Genomic DNA, 27,645 nt, shown 5'->3' with positions numbered 1-27,645 from the left:
GGCATACTGCAACGAGGTAGTGGTCGGATTCAATATTCGCACTGCGGTAAGTGCGGACGTTCGTGATGTCGGAGAAGAATTTACTCAGTACATTCAAAGTTAATTGCCTATATGCCTAATTAATTACTATGTCTGAAACTTGATTATGCATATGTACAACATGTGATAGATTTAGTTCGGAAAAGGTATTGGAGGGTAACCGCCCCTTCGGTGGGGTTTGATCCCACGACCCCAGTTGGGGCGAAGGGGCGGTTACCCTCCAATACCTTTTCCGAACTAAATCTATCACATGTTGTACATACGCATAATCAAGAATTTACTGTCGATTAGAACGTGGTTGATTTGGTTTTCCGTTTCATGGTTAGATGATCTCCATGTGACCTTGTGGATATTTTTGCGGAGAAAGAAGGTGCTTTGGATTACCATTCCGCGGAAGGCTGCGAAGTTTATGCATCGTTGGCCGTTATCATTCGATACGGTGTGCAGACTATTCGGTGCGATGACCGGTCTATACATTTCCTCCCTTCCTACCTGTGCGTTCATGTCGCCGATGACGATTTTGACGTCCCGCAGTGGGCATCTATCGTATGTCTGCTCCAGCTGTGCATAGAACGCTTCTTTCTCGTCGTCGGGTCTCCCTTCGTGTGGGCAGTGCACGTTGATGATGCTATAGTTGAAGAAACGGCCTTTTATCCTCAGCTTGCACATCCTTGCGATGATTGGCTGCCACCCAATCACACGTTGGCGCATCTTACCCAGCACTATGAAGCCGGTTCCCAGCTCGTTGGTAGCTTTGGTAGAAGGTAGCCGCTCGATGCCCGCTTTTCCACACTTTCTGTATTGTCCAGCAAATCTCCTGCAGCGCCACGACGTCGAAGTTGCGGGGATGTAATTCATCGTAGATCATTCTGTCGCAGCCTGCGAAACCTAGCAACTTACAGTTCCATGTTCCAAGCTTCCAATCGTGATCCTTTATTCGTCGCCTGGGTCTTTGCCGATTATATCGAGTCGTATTATCTCTTATATTGCTCGTAATTATTGGTTTTCCAGGCGGCTTATTGGGCCTGCGCATACCTTTTGTCTCGTCGGAGGGCCGTCATGTAAGGTCTGTTTTGTGTCCCATCTGACGCCAGGACTTGGGCTCGTGCGCTTTGAGCGGCACATGGTCGTTTTGGTGGGGCCTACTTGCGGATACATGCAGCTTTTTATTGGAATTTAACAGGGCCCACTGGCAAACCCCACCACATCCTAGGCAAGCCCTACAACTCGCAGATGGCCTGAGGAGGGATCGTCTAGCCCTTGAACATAGTCTTTGCTGCCCTGGAAGAATGTTCAAAGATATTTCTAGAAGAATTACCAAAAGAATCCAAGAAATAATTTAACGAGAGTTTGTAACAAGTTTCCTTCTTAATTTTCGACTGACTCTTAAATTCAGTTTTAACGGTTTTTTGTGAAATTATTCTGAATTACTTATAAGAAGATTTTGCTGCAGAAATTTACCGTAGAAATTCTGGGAAATATTCAATTAAGGCCACAACAATTTCAATTTCTTGTCGACATTTGTAAGAATTGTCTTTTGAAATTAATTGAGGCAATTTTCAATTCTTTTGAATTTAGACGAAAAATTCCTCATAATTTTCATTGGAAATTCTCCTTATTTTACACTGAAAATTCTTTTTAAAATCCACGGGAAATTCAAAGAGTTTCTCAAAATCTATTCTCAACGGGTATTCAGAGCAAAGACACATGGAAATGACGAAAAGATCAGATGAATTCAGAAGGAATCTAGAAAAAATCTGGATCTAGCTCAACGGTTGAATAGATTAAATCAAGTCATAGAAGATTTCAGTCTATTTTTGCCGTTTAGAATAAACTAGATCGGTCATTGCGTTCTGATGTAATGATCGAAATACCTTTTTACAGAAACGTCGAAAACGCCGCCGCCGACAAAGAAAATTTAAACGAATGACGCCATCGGGATTTTTTTAACCTAGTGTAAACGTATTTTTATGTTTGGAATTTTGCTTATAAAAGTCGCAGAATTTATAAGCAATCAAATAGTATTTTTTTATTCACTGGTTTATTCATTGTCTTTAAGTATCTTCAAATAAGTAGATAAAAATTCAAATATTTTGAAAAGTCTTCAAAATGTCTTCAAAATGTTATGGCATCTCTGGTAACGGCAGGATTTGACAGAAGTTTTTATTCTAATCAAAGTTAATAGCCTTTATTCCGGGATTAAACCACCCGACTTGGACATTAATTTACAATGTTCTGAAAGCTCATATGTAAATATGTACATTATGTGGAAGATATTGATTTGAAAAATGTATTGGAGGCAACCACTTTCCCTTCGATGGGACTCTAACCCACGACCCTCAGTACGCTAGACTGGTGCTTTAACCAACTAAGCTACGAAGGACTCCCGTCGGCCTTCGCAACCTAGCGGCTACTGACGCGACGCGACAGTGCAATTTGACAGCTTGTTGATAATAATTGTTATCACGTGAGTCGCGTCGCATCGCTCGTCGCGTTTACTCTGGCTTGCCCCTAAAGCCGAAAGTCATCTGGCTTAAATCCATTTGGCCGAATTGAATCTTTGACCGAAACGGTTATTAAGCCAAAAATGGTTTTACCGAAAATGTCATGTGGTCGAAAGCGACAGCCAAAAGAAATATTCGGCCGAACTGGTACTTACTTGATGGGCTACAGCTCTTCGATGAACCTACGCCGAATGGAGTATCCTTCTCCACTGGACTCGATCCTGGGCCAATCGCTTCCAGTCGCCCTGAACATTGAGCGCCCTCAGGTCCTCTTCAACTGCAAAAAGCCATCGTGTACGCGGCCTTCCACGAAGCCTGCGGCCTCTTCCGGGTTCTCTACTTATCTTCGCTTGACGTTCTTCCGGCATACAAACAACGTGACCAGCCCACCGTAGTCTGCCGTGTTGTATAAGCTTAATAATATCCAGCCCTTTATACACCTGGTACAATTCGTGACTCATGCGACGCCGCCAGATACCGTTCTCCTGTTTACCGCCGAGTATTGTCCGCAGCACCTTACGCTCAAACACTCCGAAAGCTCTTCGATCAGCCTCCTTTAACGTCCATGTCTCATGGCCGTATAAAGCCACCGGAAGAATCAGAGTAGTATACAGCGCGAGTTTTGTTTTCGTTTGCAGACTACGGGACTTAAGCTGGTTACGAAGTCCGTAATAAGCCCTATTTGCAGCTGCAATACGCCTTTTCACCTCGCGGGTAACATCATTATCGGACGTCACTAATGTTCCAAGATACACAAATTCTTCTACTACTTCAAATTTTTCACCATCCAGCACTATTTCGCTACCACCACCACTAATGAACCCACGTTGATTGCCAGCGACCATGTACTTCATTTTGCTGGTATTGATCGTGAGTCCAATCCTCGCTGTCTCCCTCTTAAAAGGCGCAAAAGCCTCTTCCACGGCACGGCGTGGTTGGCATGTGTACAAAAATACATATGAGAGAGTTAGTTCTGAAAATGTATTGCGAGAGATCGGCTGGTACCTGGTGCTGGGAATTTGGTTTCATCAGTACCCGCTAAGCTGCGGTGGACGACGGAGGTCCTTCGTAGCTTAGTAGGGAAAGCACCTGTCATGCGAACTGGGGTCGTGGGATCAAACCCCACCGAAGGGGCGGTTACCCTCCAATACCTTTTCCGAACTAAATCTATCACATGTTGTACATATGCATAATCAAGTTTCAGACATAGTAATTAATTTCCACACCGGGTGGCTTAATACCCGGCATATAGGCAATTAACTTTGAATGTAGAGAAATGGTCTTTTAGCAGTAAGAGCTTTTTGGCCCGAAAAAGTTTTTTGGAAAACATCCATTTGTACCAAACGACATTTTCTGCCAATTACCTATTCGACTGAACGATTTGTTTGCAGAATAATCAATTCAGCCAAACGAAACTTTCGTGCCAAACGACCATTTCGGCCAATGAGAATTTTCGGTCAATTGAGCTATTCGGCCAACCATTTTTTCAGCCAAAGGAACTGTTTGACCAACTGACATTTTGGACTGTTGGCCAAATGGTATGTTCGATTAAACGACATATTCGGCCAAGCAACTTTCGTCCTAGTGGCCTTCAGCCAAATGGCTTTCTGCCAAACCACTCTTCTCCGTTCAAAAAATCTATTTAAAGAGAAATTCTTTGGATTTCAACGAGAGATCCTTCAGAACCTCGAAGTTTTTCGTAATGAACGATGAGCTTTACGAAATTTCAACGTGAAATTGTATGGTACATGTACATTAGGGTGGTTCAAAAAATCGATTTTGCTCCACAGTGCTCATCTGATTCTTTATCATGTTCTGAGTGTCCTCTGAAAATTTGAGCTCATTTGGATTAAAACTGATTTAGCACAAGCGATTTCAAGTTTGCATGCAAATTAGTATGGGGAAATTTATTTTTTCAGTATACTGTAAATGACGCTTCCGCATTAAGCGCAGGTTAAAAGAAAACATGCATAGCTAAAAGGAATACTCAACAGCTTTCACCCAACGAAAACCGCATGTTGATTGATCGCCCCAGTAATTAGTAATCGATTTTAATACAGGTTGCGAATCTTTAGTCATGATCGTTAAACTTCTTTGAGGGCATCACTGAAATGTGCAGTACAACATAGTAGCCTGAATTTGTGTGTGCTATCTTTCGCGCCACGAGCAGCAATGTTGCCTGTTGAGGAGTTATGCAATTAGCTCCAGAAAACCATGGTATAGATTAAATTCGGTTACTAATTATTGGAACGATCAATTAAGATGCGGTTTTCACTGAGTGAAAGATGTTGAGTATTTCTTTTAGCTATGTAGGTTTTCTTTTAATCTGCGCGTAATGGGGAAGCGTCATTTACAGTATAATGAAAAAATAAATTTCCCCATACTAATTTGCATGGAAATTTGAAATCGCTCGTGCTAAATCAGTTTTAATCCAAATAAGCTCAAATTTTCAGAGGACACTCAGAACATGATAAAGAATCAGATGAGCACTGTGGAGCAAAATCGATTTTTTGAACCACCCTAATGTACATAGTTTCAAGAACAAGGTTCCGCAGGTTGCGACAATATAATCTACTATGCATTACATCCCCGCAACTTCGACGTCGTAGCGCTACAGGACAGGACAGAAAGTGCGGAAAAGCGGGCATCGAGTGGCTACCTTCTACCAAAGCTGTGGCACCACCAACAAGCTGGGAACCGGCTTCATAGTGTTGGTCAAGATGCGCCAATGCGTGATTGGGTGGCAATCAATCAACGCAAGGACGTGCAAGCTGAGGATAAAAGGCCACACAAAAGTTCTATGAGAAGTTGAACCGTTCACGTAAGGGCCACGTGCCACAGCCCGATATTTGTAAGGACAAAAACGGGAAACTTCTTACAAACGAGCGTGAAGTGATCCAAGGGTGTCGGCAGCACTACGAAGAGCACCTGAGTGGCGATGTGGCAGACAACGGTGGCAGTATGGTAATGAACCTGGGAGCACGCGCGCAGGACATACAACTTCCGGCTCCGAATCTTCAGGAAATCGAATCTTCAGAAATCTTCAGGAAATCCAGGAGATCGGCCGGTTAAAAAACAACAATGCCCCTGGAGTTGACCAACTACCAGGAGAGCTGTTTAAATATGGTAGATGGAAGGTGTCGTGTGTCCCATCTACAAAAAGGGCGATAAGCTGGATTGCAATCACATCACCAGGCAAACACATTGCTGAACACCGCCTACAAGGTACTCTCCAAAATTTTATGCTGCCGACTAACACCATTTGCAAGAGCGTTCGTGGGCCACTAGCCTTGAGAGCAAAGGCGTAGGATTGCCAATCCGGAGAGATCGATTCTCGATCCGGTCTAGGATATTTCGGGTTGGAAACATTCTTGACACCCTGGGCATAGTGTATCCATTGTACTTGCCACACAAGTTACATACTCATGCAATAGCGGGCATAGAAAAGCTTTCAATTTAATAACTGAGAAATTCTAATAGAATACTAAGTTGAAAAGCCGGCCAAGTTCCAGTTGGAATATAGAGCCATTGAAGAAGAAGTTTCCGCCTTTCGTGATAGTTGTGATTCCGAAGCCTGATCGTTACATAATATCAACATTCAACAGATAGAATGACCTGTCATAAGACGAGTTTATACAATCCCATTAAATTCCACCACTTAATAGTATCTTGACAGATACGTATTTCGACCTCAACAGTAAGGCCGTCTTCAGTGTCTCGTACTTGACTCGACTTGCGAGTCGAGTCAAGTACGAGACACTGAAGACGGCCTTACTGTTGAGGTCGAAATACGTATCTGTCAAGATACAATTAAGTGGTGGAATTCAATGGGATTGTATAAACTCGTCTTATGACAGGTGAAAACATTCCACTAAAAAGCTCAAAATAATTTTCTTATCAAGATAGAATGAACTAACTTATTCTATCTGTTGCTGTTATATAACGATACAACTAAGACATTTTTTACAAACTTTGCCATGGATGTTTTATAACAAAATCTCCTTTTCACCAAACATACTGCAGTCTTAACAATTTCCACTTTCTCTTTCACAGATCCGATCCTTCGATGACCTACAAGGTGTCATCAAAAATAAAATCAAGGAGATTTTCCTGGACAACAATCCGGTTTGCAATGCAGCTGAATCCGGTATCGAGTATATTCGCCAGATACGCACCTTTTTCCCAGGAATGGAAAAGCTCGACGGGATCCCACTGCTCGACAATGGAAATGTGAACTTTTCGCAAAATTTCATCTGCACACCGGAAGCGTACAAGTTCACCGAATCATTCGTCAAGCACTATTTCTCCATTTACGATTCGTTCCAACGGTCGAGTTTAAAAGATCTGTACCACCCGAAGGCGCAGTTCTCCATGACCAGCAGCTTCACCCAGTCGAAAACGATGGACTCCCATCAAGTGCGTCTGAATGCGTACCAAGGAAAGAGCCGTAATCTACTTCGCCTGGCGAATATTGATCGTGCCATTAGCAGCTTGGTGGTGGGTAGTGAACGTATTGCCAATGTTTTGGTTTCCTTCCCCAAGACGGAACATGATTTCTATTCGTTCCGTGTGGATACACCCATCTTCCGACCGGAGTGCGTTGTAATCACGGTACACGGTGCATTCAAGGAAATGGCCAACTCCTTGTTGAGCGATGACTTTGTACTGGGATTCACTAGGACGTTTTACATTCAACCATGTGCTAAAGGGCTTGGTATTTTTGAAAAAGCGATTGAATTCAAAATCTACAATGATCTGTTTCATATGTACAATTTGACCACTTATGGGCGAGAGAACGTTTTCAAACACCATGACGAACCCGAAGTGGCGGTAAGTTAGCAAACACCAACAGAGTTGGTACGTTAGTCTTGATTTGATATATTCACTTACCCATATTTAATTTTGATAGGATCCATTTGTACCGCACAGCGAAGAACGCGAGAATACGATTATCGTGTTCCAGGAGCTTACCCGCCTGAACCGCAAATGGTGTATGCGCTGCTTGGAAGAATCTTCTTGGAATCTGAAAGTGGCACTTAACATCTTCCTCAAGCTGTATGAGGAGGACCGCATTCCAGAGAATGGCTTTGACACAATGCTCGCTCAGAAGCGTTAAGTAGGTATTATATTTCACTATTCGACCAACGGTTAACCAAAGCAGGTAAAAATCTTTGGAAATGATAAAAATATACACTCGTAAATGTATTTTAGAAGTCTTGGTACTATTTTAGAGAAATCAATCCATTTGTTTGTCTCTACAACTGCCGCCAAACTGGATTGTTTACTACATCGACCAGCCTTCAAAGTTACTTGATGTTTATTTATTTATTTTATTTATTTATTTACACGAAATCACGAAATCATGTAAGATTTTGAACATTCAAATAGCGGACTCATTTTTCGATGGACTTTTGAGATTTATATATCAATCGACACAGAAACTTTCCACCAATTTGCCAGTTGTATTGAAACTTTTTTTTTAATCTTTCGTTTATTTTGGAGGCTCAATTACCGTGAAGCGTTACGGAACCGAAATCAAGTTTAACAATTCATTTCTTAAATCTTATACATAATGTTATTTTTGGGGAACCGAAAGACTCGCGGTTTGGTCGAGGTTAGGGAATACAATAATATAGTAGGGAAGAAAGGGAATTTAGGGTGCTTAAGTAATTACAATGCTGATGTTTACATAGTTGACATTCTTGGCGATGTTCCACATCTGCAACGGGACAAACATTTTTTTGGGAGACAACAATGAGAGGAAGACATACGAAAGGGGTTAACGACAGACATTGAAATAGACAACATGAGGAAGACATTCGGTATGGGGTACGACAGACAAGGGGGTGGGCAGACTAAGATCACAATCTTACATCAGCAACTTTCACAAATTGGTGGACGAGGGACATGTATTCGAGATCGAGGCCCGCTAACACTTCTCTAATAGGCTTTGGTTGTTTTCCTCGGACCCGGAGATGTTCAGTTTATGCAAATCTGGGGCCGAGATACTCCTCGCACGCCCACACGACATGGTCAATGTCCTGATAATCCTCGCCGCAAAAACAGAGATTGCTTTCCGAGAGCCCCACTCTAAAAAGATGGCCATTTAAAGTGTAGTTATTGGACATTAGACGACACATGGTTCGAATGAAGTCTCGTCCAATATTCATTTTTTTTAACCATGGACGCTTCGACACCTGCGGGCGAATTGAATACAGCCATCTACCCATCTCCCCGTTTGTCCATTTCTACTGCCAGGTTTCCTGACGAACTAATGAGAAAATTCATCGAAGGTGATTTGCCGATTGTAAATATCACCTTCCACGGCGCCCACCTTAGCCAAAGAGTCCGCTTTCTCATTTCCCGGGATCGAGCAATGAGAAGGGACCCAAGCCATGGTGATCGTGAATGACCGTTTTGATAAAGCACTCAAAGCTATCCGTATCCCGGTTAGAAGATATGCTGAGTGCTTTACAGATTTCATTGACCGAACAGCCTCCAAGGAACTTAGACTGTCGGTGAAGATGAAAAAGTGGTCAAGAGGTAGGGATGCGATTTGCTCGAGTGAATAGTGTATAGCTGCTAGCTCAGCAGTATACACGGAACAAGGCTCTTTGAGCTTAAGGACATAGTTGGAAGAGTACCACGATGGCCGCCAATATGGCACCGGACCCTCCACGGGCCAACCCCACACCTCCCGCACTCCTCTCCTACCAACATTCGAATGCATCGAACAGCATCGAACAAAAGTTTAATATTCAATTTACTAACCTGCTCACAACATATTTATTCACTTCCCGTGATAATGAACATGTTTATCCAAAGAGTCTTATGCATTTCGGCTCGAATAATATCATAAATCAGCAGTTTCGTGCCAATTTATTAGCCGTTCGCGATTTGGTGGGCTTATCACTGCACTTCACTTCTTCTCAAAGGGCACTGAAAAAATCAAGTTTTCACTCACTTCTCCGCACATGAGGAGCCCGAAATGTTGATGGAATGCAAATTAAACATCACTTTTCGAAATCAGTCACTTGTTTAAACCGAAAACTTAATATAAACTGCTATTTTTGCCCGAAAAAAACGATTAAAAACTGATCGCGGAGCGAATGTAAACAACGGCACCGGCAGCAGCAAACTAATAATTAGGGTGGCTCAAAAAATAATTTTGCTCCGCCACGCTCAGTCGATTGTGATTTATAATTTGGGTGTCATCCGATGGTTTGGGCTGGTTTGAATAGAGGCTTACCGTGCACAAGTCGTTTCAGGTTTGTATGACAGTTTATATGGCGAGGTTGAATGTAACATTATTCTGATTGTGGTGCTTCGTCATTGGGCCCTGGGGGGGGGGGGGACCATATTTTTTTTTTTTTTTTTTTTTTTTTTTTAACGAAGGTAATGGAAATCTGCAAACAGACACCTGGGGAGGCGAACCCAGGTAGTGTGTGGGATGGGATCACCACTCCGACCCACTAAAACCAACTCCTTCCTCTCCAGTCATTCCCCCGGCCCGCAATTAAGCAATACTTCGGGGATGACTATTGGGCATTGCGCCCCTCCATGACGTACACAAGTGCACGTATGCGCCTCAACTCTTCGACACTCCCCCATGCAACACATTTGCACAAGACACACTGGCACCACATGTGCCCCAACACTCACCTACCTATGCCGCTTGAATGACTGCAAGGGTATAACGGGTACCTTGCAGGGGGGTACCCCATGCCGCCATCTCACAGCATAGGCAGTCCTCACTCAGTGTGGTGTTCACCCCATCCTGCAACAGGGTGGCACCACTTGTCTACCAAGCCGGAGGCGACCCTAGGTTGGTGGCTCCTATGCCGCTCCCTACCTCAGCTACGAGGCAGACCCTTTCATGTCTCCCTATTTCTGAGGTGCCGCAGAGGCATCAACCCCCGACACTCCTGCCAGTCATAGCGAGACTTTCGTGTCCCCCCATTCTGACTTGCCGCAGCGGTATCTGCCCCCCGACATTCCTGCCAGCCCTAGCGCGACTTCACTCATTCCGTCCCTGACAGCCGGATCACACTACTGCCCTAAGCAGCCACTCTGACCATACGTACCATGTGAGTCTAACTTGTGTGCTCGCTCATACATTCAGTCCAAATCGCTTGCACCACTTGTGCACCACTCTCTTGAAATTCAGTCACTCAGTCAGTGGGGGTTGAAATACCCCCAATCTCCCATTTATATCGACTCTGTGCACCTGCTGTGCATCGTTTGGGCGTGGAACACCCGGCACGTCAAGCGTGCCTAACACTCACCTACCCGGGCTTTGATACTGTCAATAGGACTCCATAAGGTACTATGCCGGTAGCACCCACCCATTGACGTTTCGAGGCCCAGGTAGTCCTCAGCCAATGTGGTGGTCTCCCCATCCTGGGACAGGGTCACACCACTACCTTACATGTCTCCGATTTCTGAGGTGCCGCAGAAGCATCAACCCCCCGACACTCCTGCCAGACGCAGCGAGACTTTCGTGTCCCCTACTTCTGAGGTGCCGCAGAGGTATCTGCCCCCCGACACTCCTGCCAGGCCTCACCAGACTTCAGTCATTCTAACACTACCGACCATGCGTACCATGCGAGACTTACTTGTGTGCTCACCCATACACTCAGTCCCTCATTCTGTGGGGGTATTACGAGTAATACCCCCAACTTCCATTCGCTTGCACCACATGTGCACCACTTGGGGGTGTGTGGGTACCACCCACTGCCACCCGCTTGCCGCCGAAGCAGCCCTCACTCTGTGGAACCTCCACAGGCTCCGTTAACGACCTGGCTAATTGTTTCACCCCCCAGGCCATTCATCCCTTCGGCACGGGTCGCCTGACACCTTGGGATTCAGGGGTTGGGGGCTTGTATGCTTTAGGCGGCACACGGTCGCTTGATAGGGATTGCTGGCGGATATGTGGTTTTGGGGAGGGAATAAACGGCGCCCCTGTTAACCCCCACCACCTCCTAGGCAGAACCCCCTGACTCACAGACGGCTGGGGAGGGGTCGTCAAGCCCTTGGACATGGTCCCTGCTGCCCCCAGGGGGGAGACCATATGACTGGATGAAATATTCAAGGGCTTCAGCTCCATAGACAATCCATATTGAATGGTCGTTCCAATACTTGCGAGTCGATTTTAATCGAGGTTGCGAATCTTTAGCATGATAATTAGGCTTCTCAGAAGGCATCAGTGAAACGTGCAATTCAACAAAATACCCAGAATTTGTCTGTGATATCTATCGCACCAGGGGCAGATACTGCTAGTCTAGTCTAGTCTACACTATCGCACCAGTGGCAGATGCTTCATACAAAAAGTGTGACATGGGGGTGAGTGGGGTATAAAATGCTATTTTTGCGTTTACGTAATCAATGGATCTTTCCTGCGGTGCGGTTTTCTTTCAGTAAAGTCCCTGGAATGTTGCTTTCAGCTATGTGGGTTCTCTTTTCGCCAGCGTATGGAGGGGAGGCACTGTAGCCAGTGTAATAAAAGGTTTAGTTTCCATACTAGTTTTCATACAAACTTGAACCGGCATGCGCTCAACCACTTTTTGTTCAAATCGGTTTTTGGAGGACACTCGGAGCATGGGACGGAATCGAGTGAGCATGGTGGTGCTGGGTCGTTTTTTGAACCACCCTAGTAATATTCTTTGTTTTTTTTAATACGACACCAATACTACTACAGTATATGACAGTTTTTATTGTACAAATACTTTCAAAGCTTTGTTTTGGTACTCAACCCACCTTCACCTGTGTAAAAGCTTCTCTCCTTGCTGGCGTGCCCGTATTTGCTTGCAAACAATGGAGGTATGACCTCCGCACGAAGGAAGTCTGGTATTCCATGAACCTCCTGCTTCATGGACAGATCAAAAGTAACAGAGGAATTGTAAGAATCTAAGAATATCACGATTGGTTTCAACCGAAGATGGGCTTACCTCCAGCGTCCTATACCAGTGGTAAATACTCATGAATCGAGATTGAGGGTTTTATCCGAGCAGTTTCTAGAAGTTGTCAATGACCAATGGATTGAGAACCTCACAGCGGATGAGCAACCGGAGTAATAATTCCGCGAAACGATCTGTCAGCGGCAGTACTCCCGCAAGTACTTCCAGGCTCATCGTATGAGTCGAATTCATACAGCCTAACGCGATACGGAGACAACGGTACTGAATCCGTTGAAGCTTCAGCATGTGTGTTTTAGCCGCGGTCTGAAAAAATAAACTACCGTATTCGAGGACCGACAGAATGGTTGTTCGGTACAATGTGATAAGATCTTCGGGATGCGCTCCCCACCAAGTTCCCGTTATCGTTCGCATGTAGTTGATTCTTTCCTGGCATTTTTGTGTCAGATACACAATGTGTTTCCCAAAGGTACATTTCGAGTCGAACCAGACCCCGAGGTATTTAGAAGATATGCTATGAGTGATTGCCGTACCCATCAGTTGGAGCGGGAACTTTGCCGGCTTATGTTTTTTGAAAAGACAACCATCTCAGTTTTCTCCGGAGAGAATTCGATACCCAGCTTCGTAGCCCAAGTGGACAAATTGTCGAGAGTATCTTGCAATGGTCCTTGCAGATCAACTGCGGTTGGCCCCGAAACGGATACAACGCAATCATCTGCAAGCTGTCTTAACGAGCAATTTGGCATGAGACATTCATCAATGTCTCTGACGTAAAAATTGTAAAAAAGGGGGCTTAAACATGAGCCCTGAGGGAGACCCATGTAGCTAATTCGTGAAGTTGCCGAGTCACCATGAGAATAACTCATACGCTTCTCTGACAACAAATTGTACAAATAGTTGCTCAAAATTGGTGAAAGTACACACTCGTGGAGTTTGTCGGATAAGACATCGACGCAAACTGAATCAAAAGCCCCCTTAATGTCCAAAAACACTGAGTCAATTTGGTCTTTTTTAGCGAAGGTAAGCTGAATTTCTGAAGAAAGCAACGCAAGACAGTCGTTCGTTCCCTCACCCCTGCGGAAACCAAATTGTGTATCTGACAACAAACCATTCGATTCAATCCATTCGTCTAGCCGGAAGAGAATCATCTTCTCCAACAGCTGTGTGTTTTCCAGGCTTTTGGATGGCTATCACCCTCACTTGCCTCCAATCATCCGGAACAATGTTGCACTCCAGTAACTGGTTGAACAAGCTCAATAGGCGCCTCTTCGCGACGTCTGGGAGGTTTTTGAGCAAATTGAACCTTATTCTATCCATCCCTGGAGCAGAATTGTTACATGAAAGGAGAGCAAGCGAGAATTCAATCATCGAAAAGGGCCGATCCATATCATCCCTGTCAGCAAAAGCATCACGTGACACTTGCTTCACCGGCACCGAATCCGGACAAACTTTCTTTGCAAAATCGAGTATCCACCGCGACGAGCTTTCACGATCTTCGTTTACGGACGACGCGTTGCGCATTCTTCTCCCGACGGTCCACAGAGTTTTCATTGAGGTCTCGCGCGATAAACCTTCGACAAAAGTGCGCAAATATCCACGTTTCTTCACTTTGACCAGCTTCTTGAACTGGATCTCGAGCGCGATGTACCGTTTGTGAAGAACGATCGATCCGTATTTCCGAAATTTCTTAAACGCGTTAGATTTCTCACCATAGAGCTGTGAGCACGCAGTATCCCACCACGGACTATGTGGTTTCCTACGAACCAAAGCTGCTGGCACCGGCCGGCGTTGTGCATGGAGAGCGCTGTCAATAACCAACTGAGATAGAAACTGGTACTCTTCCCGCGGTGGAAGTGTTTCTATCGACTGTATGTCATCAATGATGGCCTCCCCATATTTCCCCCAATCGATGTGCTTTGTGAGGTCATATGAGAGGTCGATAGAAGCGCATTGATCCATTGGAAATTAAAACTTCGATTGGCAAATGATCACTACCATGGGGATCTTGGACCATCTTCCAAGTACAGTCCAACGATAATGAGTTCGAACAAATGGAAAGATCTAGACGACTATTTCTTGCTGGAGGAGCCACTCGTGTAACTTCTCCTGTATTCAAAATTGTCATATTAAAATCGTCGCAGAGGTCGTATATCATTGATGAACGGTTGTCGTCGTACAGTTCCCCCCAGCCTGTTCCCTGGGAGTTAAAATCTCCCAAGAGCAACCGTGGCTCGGGCATAACCGAGCAGATGTGCGAGAGATCTCTACGAGATATCGCGGTGTTTGGAGGAAGATATATCGAGGCGATACTGAGGTCTTTTCCTCGAATAGTCACCTGGCATGCGACAGCTTCGGTGCCTGACATCGGAGCAAAATCGACTTTATAGAAGGAGTGCTGTTTTTTGATCCCTAAAAGCATCCCTCCATATGGATTTGCCCGATCGCGGCGAATGATGTTAAAATCAGGAAAATGAAGGTTTACATCTGATGTTAGCCATGTTTCACATAAGCAAAAACATCGCATTGTAATTTGTTAACTAAAAATTTAAAAATATCTAATTTTGGAAGAATACTTCGACAGTTCCACTGTAGAATCGAAATCATATCAGCCTTATCGACGAAATTAGTCATCGAAGGATACGAATGACTCGAGGAGGGGCATTTTTGAAGCCAGCTGCTTCAGGAGAGGAGTCAGAATAGGAAGAACAGTTTTGACCATGTTCTTCACGGGGTCGGAAGTATCGAAGAAGTTGAGGATGAGCTCCACGATGCCAGAAAGTGTGAACATTGGAGCGCTCGGAGGTTGTTGTGCTCGCTCTCTATGCTCTCTTTCTGTCTGACAAATCGCAAAAATTGGGGCATCTGGGATTTTAGATGTTCCCGGAAGCGGTGGAAACTCTCGATCATCCCGATGTGAAACCACAAAAGTTGAACGTTTTTGAGTATTTCCACCCGCTTTGAATTTGACCATGTTGGATTGGGGCTCACTTTGAGGCTGTTTTCTAGGCTTTTTTGAGTGTCGCTGGCTCTGTTTTATTCTCTTCCTCGTTGAGCCATTGAAAACAAAGGGAACCCCAATTCCAATTTCAGAGTCAGAGCTACCTTGATCGTCTAAAGGAAGAGACGAGTAGATGGTTTCAGAAACAACCGGCGAAGCGGCCTTCCGCAGCATCTCGGCGTAGCTTCGACGAGACCGCTTTTTAAGAGACCGTTTCTGGTGAATTCGCTGCTTTATGTACGTCGGACAAGCTTCAAGAGCATGTGGAAGGCCTTCGTTGCAATAGACACATTTCAGTGACGTCTTGCACGCGCAACCCACATGCTTCTCACCGCATGATGCACAGCGAGGTTTATTGCAGCAGTACTGAGCGGTGTGGCCCAGCTTGCAATTAACACAATTGTAATTAACACAATTCATCACCTTCGGTACATACCACTGAACAGGTAGTGGAAGTTTGCCAATCACTACGTAGTCAGGCAGCGCGAACCCGGGGAAGGTGACGCAAAAAGAATCAGACGGAGAATAAACTCGCTTCTCTCCCTCCTGCGACACCGAATACATTTGTTTGCAATCCAGTATCGCAACAGGAGGCAAAGAAACGTTCTTGAAACGACCGAAACCTTGTTTCAAATCGTCGCATGTCATACTCCCCTCCGTCACCACCCCCGCGATCTCGCACGCTGCTGACGGTAAGTAAACTCTATATTCGAGAGTGAAAAGCTCACAGGTGGCAATCTCGTTGGCCTGTTTGCGATCACTGACCGTGACACGGAGCTTACTGGACCCGACCATGTCAATGGTCATGACAGACGAATATCGCTTTTCCAGATCTCATATGGCCCACTAGAGGCGGGAGGGTAGGCCTTGAGGCGGAGGGTCGTGAGCGGAGAAGTACCATTATTCACTGGACTTATGGTGGTAGTGTTGCTTATTTCCATTCTACTCTGGGATGGAACACCAGAATGCAACAAAGGGTAATTGGATAGGGAATTAGACGAACCCCCACCGCCTTCGTGCATTGCGGAGACCAAGCGTCCCGCTTTTCGCACAATGCGTGACCACATGCTTGCCACATGTGGTCTGGACACTACCCCGGACAACCTAGTTCGGAGGATGTGTAAAGATGAAGTTGGCTGGAACGCCGTTTTATCGGCTATCGTCCAAATCGTCTCGGAGCTACACAGAAGGTGGCGCGTGGACTCGAGGGATGGCTAGTTCAGGCGCAAATAAGAGGTGGTCCAAGGGTTCGGAGTCGGCTTCATGGGTCATACCGGTGGTCATGCCCTGTGGTCGAACTCGATCCTTTTATCGAACAAGTGGCCGCGTGAAAAACAACATGGTATCGTCGCTTTCGCGGCGTCGGTCAACCGGGCGGGTTCCGAGCCCGAGGACGGAAAGGGGTCCTCGTCAAGGCTGGGGCAGGCGTAGGCACCGCGTCGGCAAGTCCCTCTGTGTGCTGGCGAATAGGCCCTATCGCAGAAAGGTCAATTTGGGGTGCACGCGGCATCATCATTCTTGATACCAGTCGTGCAGAGGGAAGCAGGCGCGAAGTCGACCCTGCCCACCTTCCGAGGACATAGGGCGTGGTAAGGCCACCTGGAAAGCCGGCAATGCGCTGGCACGATACCATGGTGTTCTTCTAAAAAAGCGAGTCACGATGTTCGATGCTGCAAGGACACGCAGCTAACCTCGAGGGTGCGTTATGCACTGCCCCCCCCTTTGAAGCATTACTTTCTGGTTGTACCGAAGGGACGATGGGCTTGGCGGCAATGGAAACGGTTTAGCTGGTCGGGGATGCAGTCCTGCCTCCCTCATTGGAGGTGGCCCCTAACCCAGCACTTCCTGGTCAACCCAGGATGTCTGTCGAGCAGATTCCCCCTCCATTGTTTAGGAAGAAAAAAAAACACTTATTCAAAGAACACTTATCACACTTATCAAAATAACGCAAAAATAACTATTTATCTAACAGGGAGGGGAATGGAAGAAACGAAAACTAACTACAGACTATAATAACTTATCGTTAAAGATGGTGAAGAATAGGGAGACAACGAGGGGAAATTTCAAACAGTTAGCTTTCTACTGCTGCGTCGACGGCTGTATACGATTGCTGCAGTACGCACTAGACGATAGCACGTGGTACGACGCCCGAGGCGTATGTGTTGGTCTTCTTCTCACCAACCGCACACTGCGAACGGATGGCTTGGGCTGCACTGGTGGCGATGATCCGATCGACGTTTGCTGCTGTCTACCTGCCTACCACGGAAGACGACGGCGTGCGATGAAGCGATGAAGCTTGGCTTGGCTGATGCGCACGATGACGCTGGCTTTGCAAACACGCGATTTTTTTTTGAAGAAAACGCGCGAAAACTCAATTAACGGATTCTTAATTGCTTCGCAAATAAGCTCCGCTTCCTCGTCACAGCTAAGAGAGATCCTTCACTTGACACAAGCGGTAAAAACTCGAAAGAACGACGAGGAAAAAACCGAACAAGGACCTGGAGGCATAAGACTGATGACTGTCTCGCATGGTAGCTCGACATGGAATGAACATTACCTGTATGAGATAAAATTAATATTATTTTAGCAAAAATGCTTGGAATTAAATTTTCTACAACTTTGTAGAACAGCACGACCCCCTAATTTGAAAGATTAAAAAATACATTTTTCAAAATTTGCATTAGCATTAGCATTGTTACGGTGTAATTCGTAGATTGGACACTAGTGATACTCATGTTTTATTTTTGAGATCCTTATCTAGAATGCTATTACAAATCAAGAAGGGAAGTGGTCCTTGATTTCAAGCTTAAAAAAAATAACAAAAGCATGATGATTACTACTCCTGGCCACGCCCATCTTCACCGTAACTAGGGAGAGGAAGAAAGTGTTGATGTGGTACTTACTTAACGAAAGGCCACCGACTTAGCGACGCCCTCATAAATACCACGTAGTTGGATAATGAGGAAGGTATTCTTTGGGTCAGGATTTGCCTTTAGCTGGCAATGTAACCGTGGTAGATCTTACCCCGTAACACACCATGTAAAGGTGTCTACCCAGCGTTACGGGTTAAAATACATTTTTCAAAATTTGTCACAAAAAGGCCACCCTAATGACAACTTACACCAAAAATAGATCTTTTGTTGTATTATCTATCGTCTGAAAACGTAAAAACTTTAGCGATGATGGTTTTCGAGTTATCGAATTATGTCGTGAAATTTGACGAATCCAACCATTGTGCGCCGTCGCCACCGACGGTTTTCGGACCGGCGCTCACCTCTACTGCCGTTCTACGCATAACTGTTCCATGTACATAGGAAGTCTCAGCAAACATGGGACAAATATTCGTATGACGGCAGTCCAGGACAATTGATATTTAAATATTTGCTCAGAAACACAGGATACCATTTGGTGCAAGAACGCTGCCTACTAGAACAATAGCGTGCATGCGACAATGGGTGGAACCGGTATCACGAATTTCACGGAAACGGCCATATCTCAGGTTTTTGGTGTCTGTACTCGCGCGGGAAACGGATCCGATTTCGGACACTTCCAGAAGCTGTAATTAAACACTCGCTTAACTGAATCGCGACACTTTATTCCGTGCAAAAACTTCAAATTTTATTCGGATACGAGCGACGTGTATTTCCCGGCGGTCTGGTTGTAACTAACTACAATTTATTTATTGGGATCAGCTGTCTACTGAGATATCAGATAAAACTCAAATTGCCCTTATCTCTTATCTCCTGCTATGTGCATCTTAAAGCGAAACAGGCTAACTGACACCGCGTGATAGACAGGGATCAATAGATTTCTGCCTCTGCGCTCTCTCGTGTTAACCCTTGCTTGACCATACCGGCCGCCTTGAAATCTCAGCGATTTCAATATAACTACCTACTTCTACTCTCTGTTGATTTTACTTAACTATATGCTCAATATATTCAACTTAAGTATATAATTTGCACAGTCGGTAGCCGGTTGACCGATGAAATTTCTATTGAAATATTACTGTTGGACGTATTGTTTCTTCACTATCGAGTTGGATGGATGCTGACCCAGTTTCGGAAGTAAATATTTGGTTGCTGCTATTCACTGCGAGACGTTCTGTTTATGCTGCTTTGCCTGACGACGACAACGACGACGACGATACCTTGCTCCAAAACGATGAAATCATTGGACTTCTGTTGCGGCGATGAGGACGATTGACGACGGCGATGAGGACGATTCTGTTCTTGTACTTGACGATATACATAAGACGTTTGCTGCTACAAGCCGCTTTTCCGCATACTTGATCGATTAATTAATGCTTGACTGTTTCTTCCAGGGTACGGTTGAATGTTCTACGACAAAATGCTTGTGATGCTGATGACATTGACGATGTCCAATCGAAACTTCCACATTGGTGAGACGGTTGGTTATTGGTTGACTGAAATGGTTCTACGGTGATGATGATGATTGGTGGTTTTTGTCCTGGTTGGTGACTCAGTGGCGGTACAATCCGAACGGGCCTTCTGGCCCCTGCATACAGTGCTACAAAATAGATGAACGGGTGCTTTTTAAACCGAATTATTGAACCATACAGAGACTTGCCTGAGACGGAGGCCGGTTGGCCTCCGTGGCGCCCCAGGCGCTGATAACGATCCTACACATCCCGATGGCGATAATTGGTACTAGTTGACAAGTGGTGTACATACTCCCATCGAACTCTCATCGTATTGAGACCGTTGTCCGAGTTGGCCATACTCGTTAACGACCTCGTTGCGGAGTCCTGGAGGACGAATAGCGCTCTTCTTCCTCCGGTGTTCACTAGTGCGTCAGTACCTCAAAATACCAAGCGTGGAATTGTGTTTAGGAGGGCTCCAACAATGGAGTTTGGGGTTGTTTTGGCGACATGCGCCACAGAAAAAATGACAATGGCTGAATTGATCCCAACCATACTGCATCCATGCACCGTTCATGCAAACTGACCACCACCAGAACAAAACAGATTACCTCGAGAAATGGAGAGACAGGATCGAAATAGTGCCTCCATCGTTTCTTGGGTTTGAAACGAGGGCAGGGTATGGCTACGAATAAAAAATGAGCCGATTAACTTTTTGAATTTCAAAACAATACCTAACTTAACTGGTGTGCGGAGGTCTCTCGACCTCCGCCGGTGGAGGAGTCCTAGTTCTCCTCTGTGTTGTCACGGATTGGAAGAATGCAAATTTTTGAGATTGCTCGCTTGTAGTAGCCATCCTTCGTTCGAACAGTAACTACCCGAATATTCCCGTCTGCTCCAGCATGTATGTCGGTAATCCGACCAAGCAGCCAATTCAACGGTGGCAGGTTCTCGTCCTTCAGCACCACCATTGTTCCAACATTCACGTTGTCTCGTTTCTTGGTCCACCTTGTACGGTTTTGTAGATTAGACAAGTATTGAGTTGACCACTTTTTCCACAAGTACTGGACAAAGTGTTGCACTGTCTGCCAAGCCGCCAATCGGTTCTCCGGGAGAGCCTCCAGATTCGGCTCCGGAATCGCTGTCAGTGGACGTTGTACAAGAAAATGTCCTGGCGTTAACACTTCGTAGTCGCTAGGATCATTGCTGATTGGTGTCAGTGGTCGCGAATTCAGAACTGCCTCGATTTGCGTGAGGAGTGTCTGGAACTCGTCGTACAATAAGCTTCTTATTCCTATCGTTCTCTTCAGCAGTGTTTTGAACGATTTCACTGCACTCTCCCACAGCCCACCAAAATTTGGAGAGCGCGCTGGTATGAACCGGAATTCAATACTGTCGTTTGAAGATTCACGGACCACGTTTTCTTGGAACTGCTGATTGATGAAAAGCTTCCGTAACTCAGCTAATTCCCTGTTTGCACCGACGAAGTTTCTGCCGTTGTCGCACATGATGATTTCCGGTTTCCCACGCCGAGACGTGAATCGCCGAAGGGATGCCAAAAAAGCTTGCGTCGATTGGTCAGCCACTAACTCCAAATGAACGGCTTTGGTGACTAGACAAACGAAGACGACGACGAAGCACTTCACCGGACGAGCTTTACGCTGGGGGTACTTAACCAGGAACGGACCACATAGATCTATGCCGACGCGTTGGAAGGGACTGCATGGTGTAACTCTCTCCGCAGGAAGATCCGCCATCAACTGCTCGTGAACTTTCGGCTTGACACGGAAACAGCGAACGCAGCTGTGGATTACCTTCCGAGCTAGGTTACGAACATTCGTCGGCCAGTATCTGCCTCGTACAGAAGAAACTAATAGTTGCTGCCCGGCATGAAACAGGTTCTGATGATACTCAGTCATGACCAGCATAGTGAATGGATGGCGGTGGTCCAAAATGTACGGATGCTTCCGACTTGTAGGGATTCTAGCGTTTCGTAACCGGCCGCCAACGCAAATAATGCCATCCACCATTTCTGGGTTCAGTGCAGCAATTCGAGAGGATGCTTGTACATCACGACCATGTAATAGCTCAAGTATTCTTGCGGAAACGATTCATTTTGAGCTAGACGCACTAGCAGACGAAGAGCATCATCACGTTCAGTGAGCGTTAGTAATCCGTGCTTTCGATGTTCGCGGTTGTGCACTCTTGCGTTGAAGCCGAAACGTTGTGCGTATGCTACCAGCTTTACGAGCTCTGTCAATGACGACCGTAGGCTGAAGATCTCACCAGGCTCAATGCTTGGCAATAATGCAACGACAGCTCCCTTCTCCTCCAGTATCGACGGGTGTAACTCGTTAGCGCTTGGCTCAAAGATCGGCCAATTTGTCGGCTCTTGAAGAAGCCAAGGAGGTCCATGCCACCAAAGTGATTCATACTGCAACTGTGGGGGTGCCATTCCCCTCGAAATTATGTCGGCCGGATTCTCCATTCCGGCAACGTGGTTCCACAAACCGCCCTTGGTGACATGCTGGATTTCGGACACGCGATTGCTCACAAACTCCTTCCATCTTGACGGTACAGACGCTAGCCAGAACTTTACTATCGTAGAATCAGTCCAAAAATATGATTCCACGGTAAGATGGATGCTTTCGACAACCTTCTCATATAGATGGGCGAGTAATAGTGCTGAAGAAAGCTCGAGACGAGGAATGGAGAGACATTTCTTCTTCTTCTTGAGATTCTCGAGGGGAGCTACTCGAGACTTAGCTGTGAACAACCGTACGTCAACTTCGCCATCCTCTGACACGGTTCTAACGTAAATGCATGCACCATATGCTTTCCTTGATGCATCGCAGAAGCCGTGTAGTTGAACAGACTTCATTGAATTTGTGACTCCGACCCAGCGTGGAACCGTGAAACCATCCAACCCTATCATGTTTCTGCGATACTCTAGCCATTTCTCTGTCATGTCTTCACTTAACGGTGCATCCCAGCTGCATTCACGCTCCCAAAGTTCCTGGACGATCAGCTTAGCCTGAACGATGACTGGACCGATTATGCCCAACGGATCAAACAGTCGAGAAATGTCCGATAACACTATGCGCTTGGTAATCGCGCCAGATTGTGTCCACCTTGGAGTACTGAAGCGATAAACATCCCTTCGTGGTTCCCACTGCAAACCTAGTGTTTTAACAGTCGAGTCTGCTGAATCAAGGGTGAGAATGGACCGATCGTCTCGTAAATGCTCTGGAACCTGACGCAAAATCTCGCCACAATTGGAATTCCACTTTCTTAGCGTGAAACCTCCGGACTGCATTAAGTCTACCATTTCTTCGACAAACTGCTTGCCCTCTTCTATGTCATCTACGCCTGACAACATATCATCGACGTAGAAGTTTTGTTTCAGGACGGCGGCGGCCGTTGGATGGGTTTCTTTCCCCTCTTCTGCTAGCTGCATCAAACATCTGGTAGCTAGATACGGAGCAGACGCGGTTCCGTAGGTTACGGTAGTCAGCTGGAAAGTACGAATGTCTTGATCTGTCTTGCCCGTCCACACGATTCTCTGGAGTTTCTGATCTGGACTGGAGACTGCTATCATGCGATACATCTTCGCCACATCCGCAACGACAGCGTAACGATGGAGACGGAACCGGAGATTGATGTTGATCAATTCATCCTGTACGACGGGTCCGACCATTAGGGCATCGTTCAACGAGACTCCAGTTGATGTTTTGCAGGATGCATCAAATACCACTCGCAGCTTCGTGGTTGTACTCTCCGGCTTCAGTACTGCGTGATGAGGCAGGTAGTACGTAGTACCTTCACACTTTTCATCGAGAATCTCCACCATGTGCCCCATGTCCAGGTATTCTTGAATGAACTCGAAGTACTGGGTCCGAAGTTCAGGATTCAATGAGAGTCTTCGCTGCAAACTGCACAGTCGTCGAACTGCAGTAGACCTCGATTCGCCAAGCTTCTCGATGAGGTAGTCCTTCTTCGGAAGAGTGACAACAAATCTTCCGGAATCGTCGCGTACAGTGGTCTTCCCGAAAATCTCTTCGCAAGTAGATTCTTCAACGGAGTGTGAGCTGGTTGTACGGCAGGTTTCAACTTCCCAGAACTTGGTTAGCTGATCCTGAAGCTCCGCAGTAGAACACACATGGGCCAATGACCGAGGTATGGTGAGTGAAGAATCCGGAACACGGCCTGACACAATCCATCCAAACACAGTATTCTGCAAAGTCGGCCCTTCATCCATCACCTTCAACTGTCCATCTGCCAGTAAATCCAAATAATGTTCCGCTCCGATGATCACATCTACTGGTCCGGCTTCGTAGAAGTTTGGATCTGCCAAAAGAGCTGTCCTGGGAAGTTTCCATTCCGATGGATTGAAGCTGGAGGTCGGCAATGAGGAAGTCAGCTTCGGAAGGACGAAAAACTGCATCTCTTCTTCGAACGGAGAAATCTTCTGTGACCTCGGTGACACTCCTGCACTAACTAACTTTGTTGACACACACTGCCCAGAACCAATACCATGAACTGACAGATATGTGGGTGAGACTCGGAACTTGAGCTTGTTCGAGAACTCCTTAGTCATCAAGCAATGTTGGGAACAGGAATCCAACAATGCTCGAGCTAGCATGACGTTTCCAAAACGGTCTTTAACTCGAATGAGTGCCGTTGACAAAAAGAATGTTTTGTGTAGGTGTCTTGGGTAATGCAATGTACGTGTGGCTTGTGCTGGCTTGACTTGTGCTTGGTTGTGGCTGTGGTGGTCTTGTGCTATGTGAGTTGGCAGTATTGGTGGGTGCATTGTTCGCTTGAGTGTGTGCTTGTTGGTTCGGTTGCTGTGGGTTGGAATGTGGTTGCCGATGAAATTGGCGTTGTGGCGGGCTAGCTTCTTGGTTTCTACTCGACGCGGGTGGAACGGAGGATCTTACCGGAATGACGTGCAGCATGCTATGGTGTTTCTGCTGACAGTGATGGCAGACACCTTTGTCACATGTTCTGGCGATATGACCAGGGTGCAGGCAGTTGCGACAAAGTTTGCCTCTCATAACCGCTTCGTTACGCTCCGCAATCTTCATTTTCTGGAACTTGAGGCAATGGAATGGGGTGTGCCAAGAATCCCCGCAAAATGGGCATTTATTCGACGTCTTCACCACAGCATGACACATTGACGCCTTCGACTGACGTTGATCTAAGCTGCTTGCCTTCAATGGGGCTATTGACTGCAACACTGAACATTGATTGCGGAGGAAATTCACCAGGTCCTTATACTTCGGAACGTCCTTGGAATTGTGGTGAGCCTCCCATAAACGTAGTGTCGCTGTGTCCAACCGACCACAAAGCATGTATGCCAGTATAGTGCTCCACTGTGCTGTCTGTTCACCAATCTTTTCCAGCATCTGCAGGTTCTTTTCAAATTCGCTGACCAGCTGATTCAGTCCGTCGTACGACTCTCTTCTGAGCGGCTCCATCGAAAAAAGTGCATCCAAGTATGCCTTGACGATCAGCTTTTTGTTCTCATAGCGCTCCTGGAGAACCTGCCATGCAACCTCGTAGTTGACGGCCGAGAGTTCAATGGTGTTGATTTCCATCAGAGCATCTCCCTTGAGTGACGTCCTCAAGTATGTGAACTTGTCCATCGGGTTCAGCTCACCGTTCTGATGGATCAGACTGCGGAAAGTGTCCCGAAACATCACCCAATCTCCTAGTTTGCCGCTGAACGTTGGCAAACTGATTTCTGGCAATTTCACCTTGGAGTGTTGTGCGGATTGCCCACCAGAATTCCCATCAACTCGCTGAACCGAAACTTTTGCCGGAAGCAGTTTCAGCAAAGATCCTTTCACCATGCAGTAGCGGTTTTCAAACTCCTCTACGACACGTAGATTTTCCTGTTCGCGGGAAATAGCATCCTTCTTCTCTTTCTCATCCTTTTTGGAATCGCTTCCGTCTTCTTCCGTACCTTTCGCATCCTCCATCAGTAGCTCGATTTTCTCACGCAGCAAAAAGAAATCTGAATACACTTCATCTATATTTTTCAACCGCACTTCAATTTGACACTCGTCACGATCCCTGTCGAAAGCTTCGACGAACTTTGCCACCGTAGCCACTTTTTGCTGAAGCATGCGCTCACGCTTCATCAAAGCACGTAAATCACTCATCACTGCACTGCACCGGTCAAAGTAATTACAGCAATTAATCACAATCACCGATTCTTAATCTCACTGTGACAGATCTACTCGACGTTCCACGCACGCGATTCAAACAGACAGATTTAGAACTGTACAACCCAATCAACAGCAGCGAGGGGGAGATCAACCACGGGAAAGCAACAACCAGCAGAACCAAGGGAAAAATCCGAGACCAACAGAAAAGCGAACACGACTCATGCACCTTACCAAGAAATAAAGACTCACATGCATTTATAAGAATTTATTGAATTTTCATCAGTTGGCCACATGCATCAAGCCACCGTAACATGCAATCACTTTCCCTTTATGTCACTCTGCCTCCGTTGAATTTGATGGCGCCAACCTCCAATGGCGAATTGATCCTTTAGCAGGTCTTCGATGGCGCCTTCTCCTTTGTGCCCTATTGTGGCAACTCAATTCCACTCGCGATGGCGAATGATCGCGTCCACTATGGCACAGTTTTTCTCGTCGGCCTTTGTTCACCGACGGCAAGCACTTTTCTTCGTGAAATTCACAATGTTCACTTTTTGAACGGATGACACGACCGTAGTCCACTTCTCGCATCAAAATGTGCGGTCAATGCCAATGACTCCACTTCAAGTCTGCTTATAATGTCCTCACGTAGTGTCCGTAAACCGATCCTGGCCGTCCTCAATCCGGCTCTAAGGACCAAAATGTACTCGCGCGGGAAACGGATCCGATTTCGGACACTTCCAGAAGCTGTAATTAAACACTCGCTTAACTGAATCGCGACACTTTATTCCGTGCAAAAACTTCAAATTTTATTCGGATACGAGCGACGTGTATTTCCCGGCGGTCTGGTTGTAACTAACTACAATTTATTTATTGGGATCAGCTGTCTACTGAGATATCAGATAAAACTCAAATTGCCCTTATCTCTTATCTCCTGCTATGTGCATCTTAAAGCGAAACAGGCTAACTGACACCGCGTGATAGACAGGGATCAATAGATTTCTGCCTCTGCGCTCTCTCGTGTTAACCCTTGCTTGACCAGTGTCCGATCTGTGACATCAATATATCAATCAACTCAGGAAGAGCTCTAGTTGGAGCTGAATATGGATTTTAAGCAGTTTTCCAAAACTTGATTTTTTTCCTGTCGAACACTGTAAGAACCAAAGAAATCGGTTGATTTTTCACAGAGTTATGGTCATTTGAATTTCGATAAAATTTTGCCTGTCCCGATCATTCTGTCCAACCCCTGTACATAATACCCAGCGAATTGTGACGTACTCTAGTAGGCCGTCCAGAATGCATGCAGTCGTTAGGTATCAGATATGGGCTATAATAAAAGAAAGAAGTATCGAGTGTCTTATTTTGAGGAATTAACAATTTGTGATCACTCACAGTAGAATGCATCTTCAATTTTTTTTCAAGAGCTGCTGCGATGCATTCAAATGAAAGCAAATAAATGTGAATTGATGGAAATAACTGAATCCATCTTCCTAAAGTTCAATTTTGACCTTTCTTATGTGATTTTCAAGTTACTGTCATGTGTTTGCTTGTTTTATAATACACAAGAAAGGCACCATTACCGGTAGGTGCATTATTCTGGGTTTTTCCTTGAGGTGTTACTCCAAGATATACAACGTTACAT

At 45.8% G+C, this 27,645-nt stretch overlaps 4 protein-coding genes across 6 annotated transcripts in view; 1 reads left to right on the top strand and 3 right to left on the bottom strand.

Annotated features, from left to right (window-relative positions):
* Positions 1 to 26,228, top strand: part of LOC134226637 (nuclear RNA export factor 2-like) — a 37,643-nt gene extending 11,415 nt beyond the window's left edge. For 2 of the 3 annotated variants that reach the window (XM_062707529.1, XM_062707528.1), the window contains 2 exons: positions 6,597 to 7,373; positions 7,453 to 7,748. In XM_062707529.1, coding sequence (XP_062563513.1) covers positions 6,597 to 7,373; positions 7,453 to 7,659 — 984 coding nt within the window. In that variant the 3' untranslated portion in view covers positions 7,660 to 7,748. Of the gene's footprint in view, positions 1 to 6,596; positions 7,374 to 7,452; positions 7,749 to 26,072 lie in introns of those variants that run through there. The other variant, XM_062707530.1, reaches the window with a different exon arrangement.
* LOC134221726 (uncharacterized) lies at positions 20,619 to 21,863 on the bottom strand. The gene has a single exon (XM_062700914.1). The coding sequence runs from the start codon at positions 21,861 to 21,863 to the stop codon at positions 20,619 to 20,621; it is 1,245 nt and encodes a 414-aa protein (XP_062556898.1).
* Positions 21,872 to 24,430, bottom strand: LOC134221725 (uncharacterized). The gene has a single exon (XM_062700913.1). The coding sequence runs from the start codon at positions 24,428 to 24,430 to the stop codon at positions 21,872 to 21,874; it is 2,559 nt and encodes an 852-aa protein (XP_062556897.1).
* On the bottom strand, positions 24,495 to 26,000 carry LOC134221724 (uncharacterized). The gene has a single exon (XM_062700911.1). The coding sequence runs from the start codon at positions 25,998 to 26,000 to the stop codon at positions 24,495 to 24,497; it is 1,506 nt and encodes a 501-aa protein (XP_062556895.1).
* Positions 26,229 to 27,645: the final 1,417 nt, after the last annotated feature.

The sequence above is a fragment of the Armigeres subalbatus genome, chromosome 3, assembly GCF_024139115.2.
Source record: "Armigeres subalbatus isolate Guangzhou_Male chromosome 3, GZ_Asu_2, whole genome shotgun sequence".
NCBI lineage: Eukaryota > Metazoa > Arthropoda > Insecta > Diptera > Culicidae > Armigeres > Armigeres subalbatus.
This window is presented reverse-complemented; position numbering and strand designations above follow the sequence as displayed.

Bases quoted from the DNA above. Each gene is read 5' to 3' on its own strand.
- LOC134221726 (XM_062700914.1), bottom strand. From the start codon at position 21,863: ATGGTGGATGGCATTATTTGCGTTGGCGGCCGGTTACGAAACGCTAGA.
- LOC134221725 (XM_062700913.1), bottom strand. From the start codon at position 24,430: ATGACTAAGGAGTTCTCGAACAAGCTCAAGTTCCGAGTCTCACCCACA.
- LOC134221724 (XM_062700911.1), bottom strand. From the start codon at position 26,000: ATGAGTGATTTACGTGCTTTGATGAAGCGTGAGCGCATGCTTCAGCAA.